General features: G+C 42.7%; 1 protein-coding gene across 4 annotated transcripts; it reads left to right on the top strand.

Annotated features, from left to right (window-relative positions):
* The first annotated feature begins 319 nt into the window (after window positions 1-319).
* Window positions 320-22,916, top strand: PRDM1 (PR/SET domain 1). Of its 4 annotated transcripts, none has more exons than XM_059176977.1 (7): window positions 320-693; window positions 2,307-2,546; window positions 9,146-9,265; window positions 12,664-12,916; window positions 17,851-18,950; window positions 19,414-19,542; window positions 19,922-22,916. In XM_059176977.1, exons 1-7 carry the CDS (start codon window positions 652-654, stop codon window positions 20,492-20,494), a joined length of 2,457 nt encoding a protein of 818 aa, XP_059032960.1. In that variant the 5' UTR covers window positions 320-651; the 3' UTR covers window positions 20,495-22,916. The 4 variants fall into 4 exon arrangements, with proteins under 4 accessions (XP_059032960.1, XP_059032959.1, XP_059032962.1 ...); XM_059176976.1 differs by lacking the exon at window positions 320-693 and adding an exon at window positions 1,794-2,007; XM_059176979.1 differs by lacking the exons at window positions 320-693; window positions 2,307-2,546; window positions 9,146-9,265 and adding an exon at window positions 10,381-11,549.
* Window positions 22,917-23,199: the final 283 nt, after the last annotated feature.

The following is a 23,199-nucleotide window of genomic DNA, read 5'->3' as shown; positions in this document are numbered from 1 at the left end:
TGCAAAAATAATTTCGCACGATCTTTTCAGGTACCCTTTGTCTATTCTTTAAACTGTGAATCTGAGCCGAGGAACTACGAGATTTTTAGGTAATTTTTAGCTTTCCCTTAATTTAAGGAATGTGCGCCCCCTTAGAAAGCCTCAGCAGGAAGGAGGGCGGGCTGAGTATTTAGAATACAATACAGCCCGAGTAAACGTTGAGGTTAAGTGCTTTCAAAGGGAAGTAAGAAGATTCCAAGTAAATGTTGAAATTCACATGCGAAAGAGAGGAAGCTCTGGGCGGCCCGAGATCTGGGGGAAAGCCCTGGGCTGAGCTCTCGGCGCGGCTCCGGCGAGTCCAGGTGTGGCCACGCCCCCCTTCAGCAGCTGGTGGGAGTGAATCAGACGAATGGGAAATCTGCAGCAGGGAGGGGAAAGGAGCCTCCGGTCTGGTTAACACAGACTGAAAGTGCTGCGGTGACACTCAGCCCTCCAGTGCTGCGGAGAGGCAGAGCAGCGCGCGGCACCTGTCCGCCGCGGAGAGCCGGGACGCGGGCGCCGGGGCGGCCGTGGAGAAGGAGGGACCGCCGAGCTGCGCGCGCCAGTCCTCGGCCCGCGGGGGGGACGCGGAGGAAATGCGGACTGTGTAGACATGAGCGACACTCTTCTCCGATGTTGGATATTTGCTTGGAAAAGCGTGTGGGTACGACCTTGGTAAGGAACTTGAGCTTGTTTTTCACTCCGAAATTGATCAGAAATGGTGGTTTGATGTGTTAGCGTAGTCGCAGGAGAACCCGGGGGTGGTTCTGCTTTAGGGCTCGTAGAACTGTCAAACATTTGTAAGACTTTTTTTTCCTTATGAATCATTAACCCTTTCAGTTCGACGCATAATTGTCAATTCATTGAAATTTCGGTAGGGGCTCCTGCCTACCCACCGCCGAAGGGACCTCTCCGGGCTGGCTTCATCTTCACATTTTGCTTTATTTTAACACTTATGTGGCATCGTGACTGTACATGTTGGAACTAAATAAAAACAAGCAAGTTTGTTTCAATCGTCACTCAGGAAAGACAGCTTTGCATCTGATTTCTTTCTAAAAGAGCATCATATTTAGGGAAGAAAGAGAAGAATGTGAAAGCCCCTTGGAAGGACTTCCGCGGAGAGTTGTGTTTACATTCTAAGGAGGACACGTTCTTACGTGGAAATGAAGCCCATGTTCCTACTTTTCATCAAACATTGTATGGGAAAGCGTTGCAGAAGTTGTTTACCTTTTTTTTTTTTTTTTCCCTCTCTCTCTCTCTCTTCGGAAAGCACTTTTCCTGAGTGTGTGAGGGGGGATTTGCGGGAATATCCTTATCAGTTTACAAGTGGAAGCAAGAGCCTGTCCTCTGAGTCTTCTATATTTGTTAGAACTTTAGTTACAGTAAACTGAAGCACATCAGTGACTTCTGGGAATTTGTACACTTTCAGATTTAAATGGAAAGTGCTATTTGTAGCTGAGGGCTCCTAAAGGAATTCTCCGCAGGGAATGCTATTGAACAGTTTTATGCTTTGTTTTTGCTCTTTCAATCTGGCGTGAGATGCCCACCAAAGGAAACTGCCAGGAGATTTTCCCCTTCGCCCATTTTTTCCTCCTCTTTCTCCTGTGCTCCCAAACCATTTCTGAAAAGCTGCAGCTCAGTGATGCTGGCAGGATGCAACCCTTTCAGTCTTCCATGTGAGAGGATGAAAGGGAGCGCGCGGTAAGGGGGGGGTGGCGAGTTGTTTTGAAAGTTGTTTTGCGTTGGGAGCTGGTGGGAAAGTTCAGTCTTCCCCATTTGGAAAAGGCCGGCTGGGTTCCGCTCCTGCCCCACACGCGCTTTCCATTTTTAGCTTCATTCAGAGGCAGACAGAGGTCCTTCCTCTTCCTCTCCTTGTTTGTGACACTTTTCTGAGGCAGCTTTTCCACAGCGCTGAGGGTCTGGCGGCCATGACCCCAGGAGCTCTGGGACCTAGGACTGAGCGCCCACAGCATTCTTCTGCTGTGAGAGGTAAAGCCAGGGATTGTTCCGAGGTGATCTTTCCTTCTTTCTTTTCTCCTTCCTTTTCCCCTCAGTGAGTTTGCCACAGTCTTGTCTTTCTTTCTTTTTTTTAAGAACTAAGTAAGAGTAGCATTTTAAAACCTTGCTTCTTCAAGGCGCTCTTCTTTATACGGCTTTTTGGCTCTTACTCAACTGTACCAAGCACTCTGCATCTGCTTTTAAAGTCTTCAGACTACTGTATTAGTCATAGCCTCTCGGACGGAGCCACAGGACAATGGGGATTAAAGGCCTTTTCCCTTCTCTTCCAGGCTGCCCCAAAGTGTAGCTCCAGCACTGTGAGGTTTCAAGGGTTGACGGACGGGACCATGAAAATGGACATGGAGGACGCAGATATGACTCTGTGGGCTGAGGCTGAGTTCGAAGAGAAGTGTACATATATTGTGAACGACCACCCCTGGGACTGCGGTGCCGATGGAGGGACTTCAGTTCAGGCAGAGGCATCCCTACCGAGGAATCTGCTTTTCAAGTACGCCACCAACAGCAAAGAGGTAAGCCTCTGGTTTCTTGCTGAAGAAGGTTGGCCCCTGGCGCCCAATCTCCCTACCACTGGCCTTTGCAGCCTCGTATTTCTGTGAGAATCTGTATCAGTAAATAATTGATTACTTAATTCACTTCTTTCATTGCTTTCTCTTTCCCTCAGTCTGTCCTTCTCGTTTCCTCCAGCCCTCCACTGTTCCATCCTAATTAGCAAACAGTTAAATCTTCTAGCAAGTTGACACATCTTGGCATAGCCCAGCGGCAGCCCGAGGTGGGCGAAATTGTCAGCAGCCTTCCAGAAAGCCACCGTCCACCCTGCACTCGCTGACCCTGGTCCTCCAGGTGTAGCAGAGCATTTGAGGGAGAGAACTTTCGTAGAAAAAAAGTTTTCCTTGTTGCTTTTGTCTCCTTTTGGTCATTGGCTTTCTTCTTTTTAATGAGCCAGCTTTATTAGCTGGGTTACTAAAATTGTACTCAAAACCTTGACGTGTTTATGAACCGGAGTGATGGTATAAACCAAGAAGAAGTTCGTGTAAAAGTGTCCTCTGTCCGGATGACTTCAGAGCTAACCACTGTTTATCTGCCGCAGCTCCTTTGCTCTGGCTGGGGCAGGCAAGCTGATTCCTTACTGGCTTCTGAAGTGGGTACCCTCTTTGTTGTTTCAAAGGGGCTGGAAACCCAAACTTGGAATGAGCAAAGGATTTGTGTTTACCCTTTTATATAACGATTATAGCTAGGCGTGATGTTTAGCTGTGAAATAACTTGCAGAACCACTCTTGTTTTGAGAATTCAGCTACTGCAGTGGTTCCTGCTTGTCTCTACTGCAGAGCTGAGTTGAGGGAATTGACTCTCGACAGACTTCCCACCCCCGGGACTACCATGGGTCACTGTCATTTCTGTCGCTGCCTTCACAAAAAAGTGATTCCTTGCTGTGGGAATCTATGACTGGATACTGAGAGTGTTGGCTAGAGCCCTGTCCGATCACTTTTTCTCCTCCCCCAAGGAACAGTATTTGAAGGAGTCGGGGGAGACCGTTGTTTGGGAAATACTTTGTCTCTTTCCTGTTTGTGTGTCTGAGTACAGTGTTTTTGGTGAGGGGGAGACACAGCTGTCTAAAATTAAATAGAGCAGCTCTGCTTTGAGTTTCATTAAAGCTTAACCTTTTTTTTCCCCCTGCTGGAAGAATAGAGGCAGATTTCATAAAAACCAAAATTTAAATTGCAATTGTACATGAACGTTAACCTAAAATTTAACCCCAGAGGTCGGCCTTAATTATACCTCTTTCTGAGATTAACACTTTTTTCCATAGAAAAGTTCATAATACGTGGCCTGTGAAATCAATTTAGGATTTGTTTGGCTATTTAAGGTTTGGCTGTGGCTTTAGAAGGTGTCATGGGTTTTTTCCCATATCCCATTTGACCAAACAGTGGTCTGTTCCCAGGGTTCATTGGTGCTGTGTTACCCTGTCCTGCCCAGTGAAATAAAGGCCTGAACTGAAATAAAGGCCTCTATTCTGTGGGTCATCTTTGCCTTTTCATTCTATAATGTTCTTTCTTATCTCCTGTTTGGCACTTAGCTTGTTTTTCCATTTACATCATTCTACTTAAAATCATAGCTAAATAAAGGAATGCCCTCAGATCATTAGTCCAAGGTTCAGAAAGCTAGTCACTTACTCAAGATGTGTAGTGAGAAGCCTCCAGGACTAGGAGCAAAGTTCCTCGGACTTCCCCAGCCCGTGCTTCTTGATTATGCTACACTGGTCCCTCTTGGTGTCACTGTGGTTTTATTTATCGTCTTTATGTCTTTCAGCCCAGATCCTTTATTAAGCTTGTTTGTTTTTTGCGTGTTTTTTTCCCCCTTTGAACATATAACTTCCTATTTCAGTATGTTCCTACAGTGCCTTGTATCCCTAAAGAGGGTCTTTCAAAACTCACCTAATAAGAGATCAGGGTCCTCCTCATCTATTTTCCCACGTTTTATTTAACTGAAACACTTGAAAAAAACATCTCCAGTTCCTAATCATAAAAGCAACCAGGAAGCCAATTCGAATGTGAATGCTGTCTTACATTCACTCGGGAATTTGTACCCATTTTCCTGTTTATTTCTCCTTCTTTTCTGCACTTTGGGAGAGGACAGCTCCCTTGTGGTGGGGAGAGAGGCGCAGGGAACCGAGCCATGGAGGGTGTGATACCTGACAGCCAGGTCTCCGGCAGAAGCCTTCAGGATGGATGAAATGTTTACACTGACACTATTCAGTTAGTTCTTTCAGTCCCCCCAGCCATGGAAAGGGGGGAAAAAAGCCTTTCTGTAAGGGGTTTTTATCTCACTAGTTGATCTTGCCCTTCTTTATATGTTTTCATTTAAGTAACAGAAGATGTTACACTGTGAACTGTTGTGCTGACATACTTGGGGATTTTTTTTAACAAGACTATTTTTCATTATGAATTTGTGCTATGTGTCAGCACCTTTTTTTTTTTTCTTTTGGTTTAAAAACAAAACATACGAACCAAATTTCTGATCTTGACCCTCATTTTTAGATTTGGTTTAGAATCATTCCGCACCTTTAATGAGCCCGTTCTTACTTCCTATTTCCAGAACTCAAACCAAATATAGACATACTATTCAAAACTTTTAAAACTTTTTTTTTTTTTTTTAACTGATGGGTTATTCTTTTAGGGGGGATTTTCCCCTTGTCCTCCTGAAATAATCTTTTGTGAATACGTGAATACAGGCAGATCAATTTAAACAGTTATATTTTAGAAGCAGCCGTCTGTATTGAGTTTGCTTATATTCAAGAGGCGCGGTGGCTCTAAGCCTGACCTCCGAGAGTCATGTGGTGATAAACATCAGACCCATGATGGGGACTCACCGAATGCCTATTTTGATTGAAGTCCATTATTAACTCAAGCCATCTGTAAAAGGTATCTCTCCATAACATGCAATTCCCTCTTCTTCCTACTGCCTTTTATTTGTGAGACAATGTGCCAAGACATTACCATGTTTCCTTTAATATAAAGATAATCAAGGAGGAAATCTTCCAAAAACATCTCCATTCACCCCACTCCCTTTCAAAAAAAAAAAAAAGTGAATTACAAACTGAAGTCTTAGTCCACTACAGAGTTCTAGTCATTTCAATGCAAATATCCTTTTGTTCGAAATAAAATTTTAATCGAATATGTCATTTCTATGGGGTGGTGGATTTGGGGAGGGGAAGAAGAGATAGCTAGTAATTAAAATCATCTTAATGTAATTTGGGATGAGGATGCTCAAACCACATTTAAACCTGAATAATGTTTCTGTTTAAAGCCCTCTGTGTATGTGTCCTTGTAGATTCCCTAAAGGAGGAATTGCTTTTTTAAAAAACCAAGTTCATTTTCTCCTTCATATCAGACTTAAATTCAGCAAGCCCCATCCTAAGTTGTGAAATCTTCATTTTGTACAATGAAAAACAAGCCTTTTTTTTTTTTTTTTTTTTTTTTTTGTCTGGAAGCCTCAGACATCAGGGTGTGTGCTGTAACTGAGCCCACTAACAGAGACGGATCTGCCCAAGTGGAGGAAGGGCTCCCTCCTAACGTAAGGCACTGCGTGGAAGGGCTTGTGGGGCGGCGAGAGAGGAGGCAGGGTCTTCTCCCAGATAGGATTATGGGAGGCACACAGACAGCAGCCTGCCCCTAGTAATAATTCTTTAGGACCCTGGTCAGTTCCTGTGAAGTTTCCTTCTCAAGCTTAGGTGAACACTCGTAATTAGTTTTTTTAGCACTGTGAAATCCAAGGCACATACCAGATTCCTCTGTCTCATGTGCTTGCTCTGGGGATAGAATATTGTTGGCTAAGATTCACATCTGGATCTTTCTGGGGCAAGGGTGAGAATAGGACTTGGTCTTCCACTTCCCATTAAAAACAACCATGGTTCCTATTCCCCCTCCAGTTACCTAGCCAAGTGCTGTAATCTTGCCGAGCACTGTAATCTTAGAATTGCGGCTTATATGTCCTCTTTGACTAATGTCTCAGACATGGATTTGAGATGAAGCTATTTATCCTATACTAAAGTGCTGGGCTGGGAGTGGAAAGAGATGGTATTTAAGCTATACAATTCCTTCCAACCTTGAAATTCTATTATTTTGTGTCTCTGTGTATCCACTTTATGTGAGTTTATGTGTATAATGGAACTTGAAATAATAGGGTTCTGTGCCACTTGTAAAGATAATCTAATATTGAGGCTCTTTGGCTCTTTTTTAAAAAAAATTATGAAATGCTCACCACGATGTGTAGGTTCTTTTATTTGTTTGTGGCTTGAGTATTCTCATAGACATCTCTTCCACCAAAGACCCTCCTCTTCTTGTTATTCTGTCTGCTTACTTAGTTGCCTTTGTAAGGTTATAGATGGCAAGTACTGTACTATAGCTTCCTCAGTGACTTGCTTATAGTTGTTCTCAAATAGGTGCTGGGTGGTTATGTCTTCTGCAAATTCTTTTGTAAGAATAAAATTCAGGTTGATTTCTTTTTGGCCATAAGAAAATTTTGTGTGTTTTCTTAGTATAAGAGTGATAAATGAGAACTAATAGGCCCATGGGTTTTTAAAATAAAAGAGCAATTTGGAAGAAGAAGAAAAAAAACCTGACCTCAATGTAATGCTACTTGTTGGTAATCAAGCTCTGACTCCCAAGACACTGTCTGCAAGAGACTGTAATTTAAAACAAAGTTGATGAACCAGTTGAGTACCTTTCTTTAAATTACTGCTTTAAAGTGGATATGTTGAAAATATCAACTGCTAATTATTGGCTCACCAACAAATGACATTATTTGTTTTTCCTGTTTGTCATTTTAATATTATGGAATAATCACTCGAATGTGAATGCCAAATGATTTGCGTGTCACAGAAGTCAATTCCATGAATTTTTCAAATTAATTAGGTTCGGTAATGTATCATAAATAATGAAATCCTCATAAGTAAGTCTACTTAAGCTTTAGTACATCTTTTTATCTCAAGACTGCTCTGAGCTACTCTTGTCCCCAGTAGTTTTACTGCCAACAAATACCAGTAACGATGAACTGTATTGAAAGGGCACATAGATGTAAATGAAGGAAGAGGAGGATGAGATGAACATCTGCTTTTTTCAGCTCTCTGCCAGAAATTCATAAAGTACCAAAAATAACACTTTAGCTCACAACATTGTTTCAACTTGTGCTAGGTATAGGAAATTCTTTCTTTCTTTCTTTCTTTCTTTCTTTCTTTCTTTCTTTCTTTCTTTTCCTTTCTTTCCAGTCTGGGTATGCTCTATTGGCTTGCATATTAAATACTAAATTGTTAAAAAAAAATCATTGGCTGATAAGAAATATACATAAGATTGGACTGCTATAACCATGGAGATGTGCTTATTCCATATCCATTTCAACAGGTTTTAAGGTCTTCATGAGACATGTTGATGTATCAATGTATGTCACAACCAGAATCTGAGATGCCACTGTGCACATTTATTGATACATATATTTGGACCTGCCACAGCAGGTACACAATTACACAGGAGCCATTGGGCTTAGTAAAACCTGGAAGTAAATATTCTTTAACCTTCTCTCTTGGTCCATTTCAGTAAGGTATTCAGTAAGTAATTTGTAGGTGATTTCAGACCAAAAATAAGTAAGTAAATAAATAAAAATGGGAAAGTGACTGAATAAAAACCAATATAAAACTGTAACTGTGAAATGTTACAGAGGACTCCTTACAGAGGAGTTCTTTTGAATAGTGATGAATTGCTTCCTGATTCGTGGTTGGTGATTTTTTTTTACTCCCTTAAAGAAATTTACCATCAAGGAGGAACTGGCATAGTTAACTTGTTTCTTTAGCAGGGCCCTAGTGTGATACATCCAGTCTGAGAAGGTCATTTCCTCAGATCTTAGAACCCTAGCTCTCAGAACCCACAGCTCTCCTCAGTATAAATTTCATTTCAAAGGACGACTCTTGACCACTATTGAGGAGAAGATACTAGGGAAGAACAAAGTCACTTGAAAGATCGTTCTTCTATTAAAGAGAACTTGTAAGTTATGGAAAAGAAAAAAAAAAAAAAAACACCTCATTTGGAATGAAAAGAATATCGTTTGTTTTTATTCTGGTTCCTTAGGTCTTTGTGGAACAACCCAAGAGCATTATTTTGGTTTCTGAGGCTAAAACTATTTTTTTTTCCCCTCAAGCATGCTGTGTTTATGGTTTGATGGAGAAGGAGAAATAAGAAACTAGGAGCAGGCTGAAATAATTTAATCTTGACCATCTAATTTTGTAGTTTCTGATTCTAAAATAAGATAAAACAGAATGGTTACCCTCTCTGATCTTCTAGTATGAAAAGTAATAGTAAAAATGAAAAAGTCACCTGAGAATAATCCTTTAGACTAGTTTAATGCTTCGTTGGGTATTTACTTATGATCTGGGAGTCTAAAAGTTGGTTTCCCCCTAAGATGAACATTGTTAAAATTATGTGGGCACCATTGATATTTGTTCTCTGTATCATCATTTTGTCATTGTTGGTTGTACTACCACTTGCCAATTCGATTCAATAAAAACATCGGTTAATATTTTACAGTTTGAAGTAATTATTTCACATTTTATCCCCTTCAGGTTATTGGAGTGGTGAGTAAAGAATACATACCAAAGGGAACACGTTTTGGACCTCTAGTAGGTGAAATCTACACCAATGATACTGTTCCCAAGAACGCCAACAGGAAATATTTCTGGCGGGTAAGTAGAGAAAATTTTTTCAGACTCCATAAGAATTAAGGGAGAAAAAAAATGGAGCCAGAAGTGCTGGGTCATTTCCTTTTTCAACCTGTACTCAGGCTTACCACAACTATTCCAGGCCACTGTGGACATAGGGAGTTGTAAGCAAACGTGATTGAAACCGGTTAATTGTTTGGCTCTAGAAATGAGGCCCCTAGGTGACTAAGGATGGAGATATGGACTGTATATGAATGTTCATTTTTGCAATTCATTAGAGCTTTGTGATGAAAGGAAACAGTATGCTGCTTGCTTCAAGGGTAAGTTCATTTGCATTTCTCTGCAAGGAAGTAGTAATGAGTCACCAAGCCTTAGATTTCACCCCTTCTTGATTTCTTGCTGAGTTAACTTTAATTGAATGGAAGAGTAATCGTAAATGAATTAGCTTGAAAATAAATGCCGTTAAGGAAGGATGGGTAGGAGATGCCACCAGGGGAATGGAGATGACTGGGACTGGTCTTGCGTCTGCATCATAAAACTGCTGGGATTGACCGTGTGTACATTACTCCCGCGTAAGGGAGGTGCTTACAATCATGTGAGAGCTTTAAAGCCTGGCCCATACAACCTCCTTTGGAATATCAGGATTAAAAAGGACCTCAAAGATGAACTAATTAGATGGAGTTTTTGAGTAAAAGACCCAGAATTGGAAGGGAACAGGGACAAAAATTAGACTACGTTCCTTCTTCCCATAGATCTCTCTAGGATATTCACTTTTCTCAATTAGAAAACAGGAACATGCTTACTAAATTTAAAAGTAATATTTTTATGCATACATGCATAAAACATACATGATTACCAGGGAATCATTGTTTGAATTTTTTAAGAATCTTAATTCTTTTAAAAAACAGCTGTAAGAAACAACCACAAAAACTGGATTATACTTATTTTGGCCAGTTTTTACCTACCATGGTTATATCTTGGGAGAAGTATCTTTATAAAAGACTTCTATTTTGGGATCATTCAGAAGCTGTTCCATAGAAACAGGATTTTTTTTAATCCAGGAAGTTTTGTGTTTTTAGATGTTTTTCTTTCTTTTTTTTTTTTTTTTTTTTACTATTTTCCAAACAAGAAAGAGCATGAAGAACTGTTCTTTAAGAACTGTGTGCTCAGTTTTTATTTAATAATTACACATGCTTAAAATATATTTACTTTGTGACTTAAAATGAGCAAAATATCAGTGACTACATTTTTGCCTTTATTGCCAATAAAGTCTTCTCAGAAGTGAGCCACTGAAGTGTGTAAGTCTTGGAGTCAAAAGTCTGAATTAACACAACCCGGCATAAGACTTATTTAATGTATGATTATTTTTTAAAAGGCAAGAAATACCTAAGAACCTCCTATCTCTGTCCCAATTCCCTGGTTCATTAAAGATTCACCCTAAGTAACTGCAATGCTTTCCTTGGGAGGATTTATTTGAATCAGTCTTTCACATACAAAGGATATTGTAGGAGAAAACTCGCCACATGTTGTCAAAAGCATCCTGATTTTTGCTGGCAGGAATATGAACATCTGTTGTAAGGAAAGAAAAAGTTTCATGCAAATTACACAGTCAAAGAAGAGTAGGGATGTTCAAGTTGAGAAACCAGTGACATTTCTTGTAACTGTACTGTGAGTCAGCACATTTTTAATCTTCCTGATAATATATGGTAGTGTAGTGAGGTGAGGAGCAGTGTTCATTTGATGTATGCATTATTTTATTTTTGTGTGTGTGCACGTATGACTTCATGGCACAGTCGTTTCTGTTTTTAAATGAGGATACAGTAAACCTTAGTCCATGGAAGGCTGACTGGAATCCCACGCCCCGTAGCTTTAGAAAGCAGTCTCCGCCCAGCGAAGAGTGCAGAACGATGGAACCCCATGTTCCTGGAAGTTTGCACATCAGAGTAAACAAACTTGAAAACCCCTCTTGATAGCAGAATTCACCCAGGCTTGTTCCATTTTCTCTTAACAAAACACACCGCAAAAGCTCTCACAAGCTGCTTTGATGAAGCCACATGTATTTCCCCCTTCACAATTTACAGGAAGTTACTCTTAAAAGAAAGTGATTCTGGTGTTTACTGCCTGTGTTAAAGGGACAGAGTTCCTTTTTGTTTCTGATAACGTGTGAGTGAACTACAGACGCGATTTATAGGCTATCATAGTCGGTATGTGACTAGGAACAAAGCCATACCCTGCTGTCCGGTTAGAGCCAAATTTCTGCTACGAACAGTGTCCTACTACTTGAAGACTACAAGTTGCAGATAACCAGGTATTGATTATAGATGGATAAGGAAGTTTCTTAAGTCTGAAGATGGATAAGGAAATTTCTTAAGTCTTTTTAAGTCCCTTAAAAAGAGGGAGAGAGAGAAACTTTCTGTGGAGGAGTGAGGAGTTGGTTTACAAAGTAGTTTCAGCAAGAATGAATGTTTTAATTTTTCCTATTCTTACTTCTGTCTTTTTACCGAATCAAGCCTGAGTGCGTTGGTATCACTGGGAGGGAGGGAGAATTCTTCACTATGCGTTGCCTTTAAAGGACAATAGTTTCTTCCTGTTCTTTTTTCGAAAAACACATGCCTGTGGCTCTGTGAGTTGGTGTTTTAGCCATCCACCTTACAGATAAGCGGGTTCCCTCTCCCCTCCTTCGGCTTGAAAGAGAAGTGCAAGGCTGAACATGTTTATCAAGAGGAAAAGTGACTTCTCAGTCGACTGTCAAATCCTGGCTTCTGTCCCGGTGTTCACTTTGTTATGGCAGGTGAAGTTCACCTTTGCCCCACCCAGTGTTTCCACAAAAAGGCAGGGTTCCAAGTATTCATATGAGCAAGTGTTACTTCTGGACTTGGAGGCTTGGGGGTGGAGGATGTTTGCATAGTTTAAGCCTTGGGCGGGGGTGTAGGAAACGGCAAGTACAGAGGCCATAGAAAAAGTTGAGACTCAGTTTGACGTATTCGGTTGGCTTGGTCTTCTACCCAGTGACTCAAAGCATTCAAAGTCAGCATAATCGGAACTAAAGTTAGAAGCTTCGCCCATTTGCCGTTCACAGCTGTAGCAAAAGTAATACTCTCTGGTGGTTTGATCCGTCCGAGGCAGCTCCTTAAATGAAATGTGGTGTTTCATTCTTCTGTCATTTTTCCCCCAACATGAAACGATGATAAAACTGAAATGGAAAAGGTAACTGACAAAGTGTGCCTTACCTGTTTCCGTCCTGATTTCTGCTGATTCAAGACGACTCTGGCTAAACCGATTGCATTCTTTTTCTGTGTGGGCAACAGGGAATGAGAAATCACACACGGTTCTTGCTGTGTTTCTTCTCGGAGGTGCCGGGGAAGCTTGTCATTGCTTTGGGGCTGACTTTCTTTTACACGTCTGTCTTTTTGTTTGGACAGATCTACTCCAGAGGGGAGCTTCTCCACTTCATCGATGGCTTTAATGAGGAAAAAAGCAACTGGATGCGCTATGTGAATCCGGCGCACTCTGCCCGGGAGCAGAACTTGGCTGCGTGTCAGAACGGGATGAACATCTACTTCTACACCATTAAGCCCATCCCTGCCAACCAGGAGCTTCTTGTGTGGTATTGTCGGGACTTTGCAGAGAGGCTTCACTACCCTTATCCCGGAGAGCTAACAATGATGAATCTCAGTAAGTGGATTATAGAACAAAAAATAATAATAAAAAAATTTAAAATGCCAGTAATGTCAGTTCTGCCCCTAGGAGCTAATAACATGTTGTTTAATTATACGGCTCCATGTGTGGGGCCAAGTAGGTGGCTTTAAACAAGGGATGAGGAAAAGGGGAAAAATTTTTTGTAGTCCCTGTCCCCCATTAGGAAATTTGACCATGTAAAATATTAAGAGCTATTTTGAGTGTTTAATTCAGAAAGTTACAGGAAGAAATAGATGTCTAATTCTAATCTTTCCAAGAGGGGACAGGTGGGAGTATAAAAAGGGATTGGTCCTGACACGCCTATTATGCGAGGTATAGCCCTTGTTTGTGGGGATTTGTTGGTGCTTACAGTGTGTGTTGGAATATTGTAGAGATGCACATTTGGTTATCAATGTATGGTCTGATGTAGAACACCGCAGACTGTTTTCTAAAAAAACTCACAGCTATAATTTTAAAAATATTATTCTAAGTGGATAACTCTAAAGATTTTATATCTTAGTCTCCTTCTTTAAGGCAAAAACCTAATTATCTAACCTCTGGATCACTTTTACAGTAGCCACCTAACACTTTGTTTTAAAAAATTCTCAGTTCCTTAGGTTTATAGGCTTTTACTTTTTTATTTGGTTGAAGTTACTGCCATAACCCCTCTGCAAAAGGCTACCTCATTTTAGTCATTCTCAAGTGATCTCTAGGAACAATTTAAGAATGACCATAAAACTCCAGTCTGTTGTAATTATGGTTCCATGTTCTCGGTTAGACTGCTACATTTTAAGGAAGTTTTTAACAGTAGGTCCTTTTGATGTAAAAGTTTTGGCATCTAAATTTTGAAATTTTTGTAACTTTTTGTTTTGATATGATTTCAAACTTGAGGAAAAGTTGCAAAAATAGTACAAAGAATTCCCAGGTACTTCTTACCCAGATTCACCAGTTGTTGATAATGCAGGCTTAATTGTTTTATCTGACAGCTCAGTTGCTTTAGTTCACATTTCTACCTTTGAAACATTTGGAATGGATGTTAATTTTAACATAGATTAGGATTTTGACTTCAACTTTAGGACCAGTTCACAAACCCATTACCTGTCCTGGTCAGGCTAAGCAACTCTGTAGCTAGTTGGTGTTCATCCCACACTGTCTAGTTTACTTGATCTTCCTACCATCTCAATACTGTATTTGCAGTTTTCTGAAAAGCTGGGACTATGAAAGCTTATGAATCTCCCTCTCAGGATCACCTTTCAAGTTTGCATTCGTGGTCCTCTCACACACATACACACATCACACTCAGTGCACCCTTGAACTTTAGGAAGAGGTCTTGGAATCATTGGAAACAAGCTGGCTCCTAACATGAACACGAGGGGTGAGTCAGGTCTTGACAAAGGAGTCAGTTCTTTCCCCTCATATCTCTTCTGAGCTCCCAAGAGTCTGTGGTATTGCTGAGTACCCCAGGAGCCATTCAGCTGTTTTGGCATTTGCATGTGCCAGACCAGCCGTGCCAGGCCCATGGTAAAAGACAGCTTATAGTCTAGCAGAGCCTCTCAGAGGAAGATGTGCTGTTTCCTCCTGACTTTCTCAGCATGGCAAGTCACTTCTTGAGGGTCTCCTTACACTCCTTGAGCTTCATCATTCATGAATTCAGAGAAAGACTTTGGTTGGTTTTGTTTTGTTTTTTTTTTTTTTTCAAACAGTAACTCCATTTGAAGTGACCCACCCCAGTGACTTTGCACCAACCACAAAGAAGCTTTTTTACCTACATCCTTCACCGAATGCGGTTTCAAAGGCCCTGCATTTTTATTCCCCGATAGAAAGGCTTTACACAACATTTAAGATTCAAGTGCTTATTCTCTGTGTTCAGAGCAATTTCCATGTATATTGTGGAAATGACACTTTTGTTCCCACCAAAGTCCCTTTATATTTATGCAGAATTTTTTTCTAAATGGCAGCTTAACATTTTCAGGGACGCTTTCCTTGTCCAGTATTCATAGTAAAGAAGGAGAATGAACAAATAACCAGTCACATTAAAAGCCAAGACTCCCCATGCTGATTGTGAAACCAGTTGTCTTAGGTGTGGTAACTGCTGATTGAACCTCTGATCAGGAAAATTTCCACTCTTTCATCAGGCCTAATAGGTAGATTGTGTCTTCAAATGAGTTGTGTTGGGTTTCCGTGCTCCCAGCACAATAGAGGTTTGTGCCAGAGTCTTGGTGAGGACTTTAAATGGCAATGATGGTCAAACTGGTAGACTTTTGAGAAGAGATTCGAATTAAACTGAGGCCAAAAAAAAATAGAAAGAAAAAATAGTAAGTAGCCAGCAATCACAAATTGGCATTTAAAAAAAAAAAAAGAAAGAAAGAAAGAAAGAAAAAGAAAAGGAGTAGAAACTATTAAATTTAACTCTTACCCCTCCCAGGTTTTTTGGTATTTTTTCCTATGTATCTAACCAACCCATCTAGAAAACAGTTGACCAAATTATAGACTTCTAAATGTTAATCTGCTTTCTCAGTTTCAGTTGAAAACAGACTTTGTTTTGCCTACTGCAGAACTTCTAGGTTCTTTCTTGTAGTCTTGGGGGTTCTTATTATAGATCGAAAATGTGAGTCGGCATAATTAAGCCATTCAGAGCCTTCAGAAGCAGTTCACTCTTGAAATGACTCCGTCCGCCTACAGCCATTTAAGATTTAAGAACAAAAACAGATCTTGATTTTCTTCTTCATGTTAACTCAAGCTGCTGCTGAGTGGGAGAGTCAGAAATGACACCAGCTCTACTGATTACTCAGCTGCTGAAGGATGATTTTTTAAAATGTACCTTCACATAGATTCCATGACTTCCACCTTAGAACATCTTAGGGAGCTAACATTTCCTTCTGGATATTGTTTTGGAGGAAAATAGAATTTTTTTTCTATGGAGGCATAAGAGACCAAACGTGGATTGTGAATTTACTATGTGCTAGGCCCTGTGCTAAGAATTTTGCATGGAAAATTACAGATTCTGACTTTCGTGTTTGGTGGCCCAGTCATTAGCTTTGTTTTCAGTTTAATAACTGAATTATTAAGGTACCTAGTGAGAACACCTAACTAAATAGGAGGGACAGGGCTGCTGATGGACACTCGTTTCTTGCTTATGGTCTCAATCTGTTGAACTTCAGAACCAAGAGTACTGAAGCCACTGGAAAAATTATGAGACTGGGGTATAATTTGCCACTTGAAAATGGTGAAGTTTCTGTACGTTTTATGAGGGTACCGTCTTTTTTTTAATGTGGGCCTACACGGGTGTCTCCAGATTGTTCTTTTTCACCTCCATAAAATTCCTTCCTGTGACTGGGAGATGCCTCACCTATCAGTTTCCCAACTTAGCTGTCTCTCTTCCTTTACCATTTCAGCTTTAAAAAACAAAAGTGACAATTTGAACTTCCTGCCTGCTGGGCCTCACTGAAAGACTGATATTGACGTGATAAGGGGTTATTTATTTTGGTTTAGTGGCTTCAGAAATCCCTCTCCCTCAACAAGCTTTCCATCACTGCTCCCATCAGCATCTTCCCTGATAGTGTCTTGGCTGTGTTTATTCTGGGGCTGCTGGCTCACCCGGGAGTAACTGATAACAGCTAGCAGGAGATAACATTCTCCGAGGGCCTCTCAAACTGGAATCAAGCCTGACAGTCCAGAGAATGGATTTGAAGAGTTCAGAATCTGGACTTCCACAGACTTCATTTCTAGACCTATCAGATATCAAGCCTGGAGTGCTTTCTGAGTGAAATCAAGCGGAATTTTTTTTTTTTTTTTTTTTTTTTTTTGAGACCACGAATGATACAGCAAGGTCCCCAACATGTCCCCTTCCGATACCAAGGCCAAAGTTCCCCTGCCTCCCAAGGCATCCACACACATGGCCGGTTCATGCCTTCAACCTACTCCTCCTTGTGGGCAGCTGTTCAGTTGGAGCGATTGCCCTCTGATAACCAGAGCGCCAGCGAAGCAGCATCTGTTTTACTTTTGATTTCCAGGGAAGGCTGAGCTGGGAGTTTTTGGTGTTCCCTGCTCTGACTGGTGTTTTTCCAAAGGCATCGTTTGTTTCGTGTGTTTGGAGGGGCAGGGCTAGTGATGGCCTGCAGAGTCTGGAACTGTCCTCATTGCTGCTGTTCCTAAATAGTGTATTTATCGAGTAATAATACAGAATAAATGCTTTCATCTTAGCTGCCTGTTTTCTTTGGTGCTCTAAGTAATTGAACTGGCTCGGGAAGTGCCTGTTGTGGTTTGGCAGAGATGAGTATGTCACGCCTTGTGATTCCAGGGGACAGCATTGCTGGGAGCCTGGTTAGACCAGACAGAACCTTGGTGCCATTCTTGTGTTGTCAGCAACTTGAGGGGAAGGGGTGGCATCCACATTGCTAATCTATTTGGCACAGGCAGTTTGAACAGGGTTTTATCAAATTCGTATTAAATAAGAATCAAGGTGAAAACTGATGACTGCTTGTTACTTGAAATGAGTCTTAATCTTTCACATCTAGTTCGCAGGGTGTGCTGATTTCCTTTCGGTACACTGTGAACATCAGAATGACTTTTATTAACCTCTGACACCCCCACACCAGGATTTTTCCACCCCATTTTAATGGAAGCTCCCCCGTTCTAGCTTGAACAGCACTTTTCCATCATACGGTTTTTTACTAGTAGAAACAAAATAATCCAGACAGACAGTGCCCTTCATTCGAGATGTCATTGTCCCCGTTTTGCCCATAAGGAAATGGAGCGGTGCGTGTGAGCGAGTGGCCCCCGAGCCCTCTAGAATGAGAGGGCGTTGAGAAGCCAGGTGTGTCTCGCTTGTGGCCAGCTGGCGCTCAGGTTTTCTCAAGGAGAGAGCAGCTTTGGCATTTTCACTTCAGTTCTCTATAACCCTTTGAGTAACCGACCCGTCTTTATTTCAGCACAAACCCAGGGCCATCCAAAGCAGCCCAGCACTGAGAAAAACGAACTGTGCCCCAAGAGCGTTCCAAAGAGAGAGTACAGCGTGAAAGAAATCCTGAAATTGGACTCCAACCCCTCCAAGGGAAAGGACTGCTACCGTTCCAACATTTCACCCTTCTCTTCAGAAAAGGAGGCGGACGACTTCCGAAAAAACGGGAGCCCCGAAATGCCCTTCTACCCTCGGGTTGTCTACCCCATCCGGGCCCCTCTGCCGGAGGACTTTTTGAAAGCCTATGGGATGGAGAGGCCGACCTACATCACTCACTCTCCCATCCCGTCCTCCGCGACCCCGAGCCCCTCGGCGAGAAGCAGCCCCGACCAAAGCCTCAAAAGCTGCAGCCCGCACAGCAGCCCGGGGAACACGGTGTCGCCCCTGGCGCCCTGCCCTCCAGACCACCGAGACTCGTACGCCTACTTGAACGCCCCTTACGGCCCCGAAGGCTTGGGCTCCTACCCGGGGTACGCACCGGCCCCGCACCTGCCCCCGGCCTTCATCCCCTCCTACAACGCCCACTACCCCAAGTTCCTTCTGCCCCCCTACGGCGTGAATTGCAATGGCCTGGGCACCGTGGGCAACATGGGCGGCGTGGGCAACCTGAGCCTCTTCCCCAGGCTGTACCCCGTCTACGGCAGCCTCCTGGGCGGTGGCGGCCTGCCGCACCCCCTGCTCAGCCCGGCCTCCCTGCCCAGCTCGCTGCCCTCGGACGGGGCCCGCAGGCCGCTGCAGCCCGACCACGCGCGCGAGGTGCTCGTCCCGGCGCCGCACAGTGCCTTCTCCCTCCCCGGGGCGGCCGCCAGCATGAAGGACAGGGCGAGCAGCCCCACCAGCGGGTCGCCCACAGCCGGCACGGCCGCCTCGGCGGAGCACGTGGTGCAGCCCAAAGCTACCTCAGCGGCGCTGGCGGCCCCCGGCAGTGACGAAGCCATGAATCTCATTAAAAACAAAAGAAACATGACAGGCTACAAGACCCTGCCCTACCCCCTGAAGAAGCAGAACGGGAAGATAAAGTATGAATGCAACGTTTGCGCCAAGACCTTTGGCCAACTCTCAAACCTGAAGGTAGGCCACGCAGCGAGCATGGGGGCAAGCAGTCGGCCCGCCGCGCCCCGGGGCCTCACTACGCCTGCGCGCCGGGGCCGCCCTGTGCGCCTGCGCGCCTGCATGTGGCTCGCTCTGCGCAGGTGCTGAGGCGCTTTAGCGACAAGTGCGACGGGCGGGAATAGCGCATTAGGGGTGGCGGGGTTTCTTTGGCCATTTCTGGCGCTGTGACTTCGGACTAATTACTTCTCTGCTGCGTTTCTTCTGAATGATGAAAATGCGGTGTTTGGGCTAGAAGATCAGCTCCTTTGGCTCAAACAAAATGAAGCGTTCTGAAAACGCTGGGGCTGTGTCTGTTCGGGTTAAGCTCTCACGTGATGGTTTTCCTAAAGTGTCTGCATCATAAATGCCTGAGTCCTTGAGCAGAAATGGGAGGTCTTCCCACCGACCGAGAGCAGGGCTAACGCACGTGGCTTCTTTCCAGGTTCACCTCAGAGTGCACAGCGGAGAACGGCCTTTCAAATGCCAGACTTGCAACAAGGGCTTTACTCAGCTTGCCCACCTGCAGAAACACTACCTGGTACACACGGGAGAGAAGCCACATGAATGCCAGGTGGGCAGTGATTTCCGGTAGAAATTTTCACCTTTGTACAGAATGTGTCAGGAGCGGTCTCCCTGTGTCCCATAGCCCCGTAGTTTAAAGCAGCACAAGAATTCTGCCTGGCCACGTCTCATAACCCTGTACCTGCTGAGGAGCAGAGGTGATGACACAGCCGGCTTCCAGTGGGTGGAAGATGGCAGGGGGAAGTAAACACCTCGCGTGCAGTGCCCACATCTCCCTGTTTGCTTAATGCCACGCCATAGGTGCCACCGGGAGGCTTCTCCACTCACAGGTTGCTGGGCGTTGGTATGTAAGCGGGCCCTTCCCACCGGCAGCTCTTAATCTTCTGGTCTTCCTGCCTCCCATCTCTGCCCTCTTCCCCACACTGTAGGTTTGCCACAAGCGATTTAGCAGCACCAGCAATCTCAAGACCCACCTGCGACTCCACTCTGGAGAGAAACCTTACCAGTGCAAGGTGTGCCCTGCCAAGTTCACCCAGTTTGTGCACCTGAAACTCCACAAGCGCCTACACACCCGGGAGCGGCCCCACAAGTGTGCCCATTGCCACAAGAGCTACATCCATCTCTGCAGCCTCAAGGTCCACCTGAAGGGGAACTGTCCTGTGGCCCCAGCCACGGGGATGCCTTTGGAGGATCTGACCCGGATCAATGAAGAAATCGAGAAGTTTGACATCAGCGACAACGCCGACCGGCTCGAAGACATGGAGGACAACATCGATGTGACCTCTGTGGTGGAGAAAGAAATTCTGGCTGTGGTCAGAAAAGAGAAAGAAGAAACTGGCCTGAAAGTGTCTTTGCAAAGAAACATGGGGAATGGACTCCTCTCAGGGTGTAGCCTTTATGAGTCATCAGACCCATCCCTCATGAAGTTGGCTCACAGCAACCCACTACCTCTGGGGCCTGTAAAGGTCAAACAGGAAACAGTTGAACCAATGGATCCTTAAGATTTTCAGAAAACAAAAAAAAGCATTTTGTTTTGTTTCTTAACTTATGACTTGGCAAGTCAGGGTGCCTGTAACAAATGCTTGTACATAATTCCAGTTCTGCGAAGCTCTCCTGACGGTAGATGGTTTCCCCTCACCTGTCTGGAATTAAAGAAGGAACTCCAAAGTTACTGAAATCTCAGGGCATAAATGAGACAAAGACAATATATATATATACATATTATATATACTTATTTACACCCCCATCTATATATTTGAACCTGTGTATTTTGAATATTTGTGTGGATATGTTTGCATAGCCTTCCCATTGCTAAGACTATTGCCTAGCCATAATTATTTTTTCAATGATAATCCTTCATAATTTATTATACAATTTATCATTCAAAAAGCAATAATTAAAAAAGTTTACAATGACTGGAAAAATTCCTTGTAATTTGAGTTATAAATGTTATATTTTTGTCTTGTGGCTATTCTTTGTAGATAGTTTCTGCACATCTGTCTAAGTACCTATGATTTAGTAAACAAATACATTACTTCAGTTGACCTCCCTCTATAATAATGGTTTGAAAATGCGGTTTGGTTTTGCCAAAGTTAGACAGTTGATGTGTTAACTCATAAGATCTCACTTGAACAGCATTGTATATCATGGGGGGAATGTGTGCAGAATTACCCAATAATAACTTCAGTAGAAGAGACAAGAAAGGGAATCTTGTATATTTGTGTAGATAGTTCAGATTCTTTTCCCCCTAGCCACAGATTTACCAGAAAGGAGATAAGAAGGCTTTGCTAACCTGTCTTCCTCTCCAAAAAGCAGGGTCACCCCACCCCCAAAGTCACATGGCCATTCAGAGTGGTTACGTGACCTTTGCATCCCAGTGTATTATCTGAAAATGTGAATGAGACAAACTGCCATGTTTAAAACTGCCGCAAAATGTTCCCAAAGCACAGGTGGTTTTGTATGTGTGAGGTTTGGGGGTTTGAGTCTGGGTGTTGTTTTTGTTATTGGGGTTTTTTGTTGTTGTTGTTATGTCAAAAATTGCACAAACATGGTGCTCTACCAGGAAGGATTTGAGGTAGATAGGCTCAGGCCACACTTTAAAAAGAAAACAAAACAAACAAACAAAAAAATGAAAAACGGGTATTCTTGTTGTCTTAGGGTAAAAGCAGGCAATGCACATTCCTATCCCCAACACATCAATTGTATTTTGTTCTGTAAAACTCAGATTTTCCTCAGTATTTGTGTTTTTACATTTTATGGTTAATTTAATTAAAGATGAAAGGGCATTGCAAAGCTGTTCAACAACAATTACCTCATTGAGTGTGTCCAGTAGTGCAGGAAGTGATGTCTTATGCAGTGATTTGCTACTCTGCAGGAGAAACCAAGTGTGCTCCAGAAAGGACAGAATGTGTGCCATTCTGTCTTTTACTCTGCTAAGCCCAAAGATTACATGTCAGCATTCAAGGTGTAGCAAAGAATGATGTATATTTATAAATCTATTTATACCACTATACCATGTGTATATATAATATATTTATAACCACTTAAATTGTGAGCCAAACCATGTAAAAGAACCTACTTTTCCTAAGGGCAAAAAGAAAAATCCTTTCTGAGGCTTTGCTTAACACTTGAGGACCTCATCATCAGAGACATTGGTGAGCTTGGGCACCTCCTTGCTATTGTACGAGACCCCAAAACCTTGGTGCAAAGCTGGAGACTGCATAACAACCAGGGAGAGAGAGCTGCATCATCTTTCACCAGTAAGGGCAATCTAAGATGGCTTTATTTTTGTTATGTGGTCACACCCAAGTCATGGAAATAAAGTCCTATCACACCCTTTGCCACTATTAATTTTCTCTCTCTTTCTCACTAACTGATGCATCACTTATCAGTCTGGTTTCTACATTCAACCTTTTATTGATGGCAACTATGTCAGCCTGCAGTAAAGAACGAACTTAGGAGAATCAAGAGAAACCTCAGAGCCTTACTGATCTGTTCCTCTCTAAGTGGCAAAACTGACGATATTTTATGGATCAGTGCTGGGCCAACGCAGTCCTTAATTGTAGGTAAACCAAAGCATCGCACACTGACATTGACACCAAACATTAACGGTCTGCTCACTTGTTCTTTTCTTTCTCTTTTGTACTTTCTTATTTGTGGGAATTTTTACCAAGACCCGCGTGGCTCGAGACTTGCTTCTCTTTGCTGTTTGACCTTCCCTTGTAGGCCTCTTACATGTGAATGTGGAGCCCACAATCAACAGTGGTTTTATTTTTTTCCTCTAATCAAAGTTAAAACTGACCAAAGTTATTGGCTTTTTACTTTGCTAGAACAACAGATTATCTTATGTTTACGTACTGGTTTACATTGTTATTTATGTGCAAATTGTCAAAATGTAAATTAAATATAAATGTTCATGCTTTACCAATGCTTGTCTAGTGTCTTCAGTGAGGGGCCAGTGAAGTGACATCTTCTTAGGGAACAATTTTGAACATGACAGTGTTTGCGTCTCTTCGGCCCCACCCACGCTCCCTAGCAGCAGTGAGTCCCTCATCCCCCACTTCCATCGGGGACCACTCTTGTGAGTGATCTGAAGCGTTGATCTCTTTTCTCTCATAAGTGACCAGTTTAAGATTTTTCAATTATGAGCTATAGAAGTGTTTTCTAAGAAAAGCATTTCAAACTTTAGTAATGGATTTTGTCTGTC

Source organism: Mustela lutreola, chromosome 6 (genome assembly GCF_030435805.1).
Source record: "Mustela lutreola isolate mMusLut2 chromosome 6, mMusLut2.pri, whole genome shotgun sequence".
Taxonomy (NCBI): domain Eukaryota; kingdom Metazoa; phylum Chordata; class Mammalia; order Carnivora; family Mustelidae; genus Mustela; species Mustela lutreola.
The sequence above is the reverse complement of the archived record's forward strand: the minus strand, read 5'-3'. Positions and strand labels throughout refer to the sequence as shown.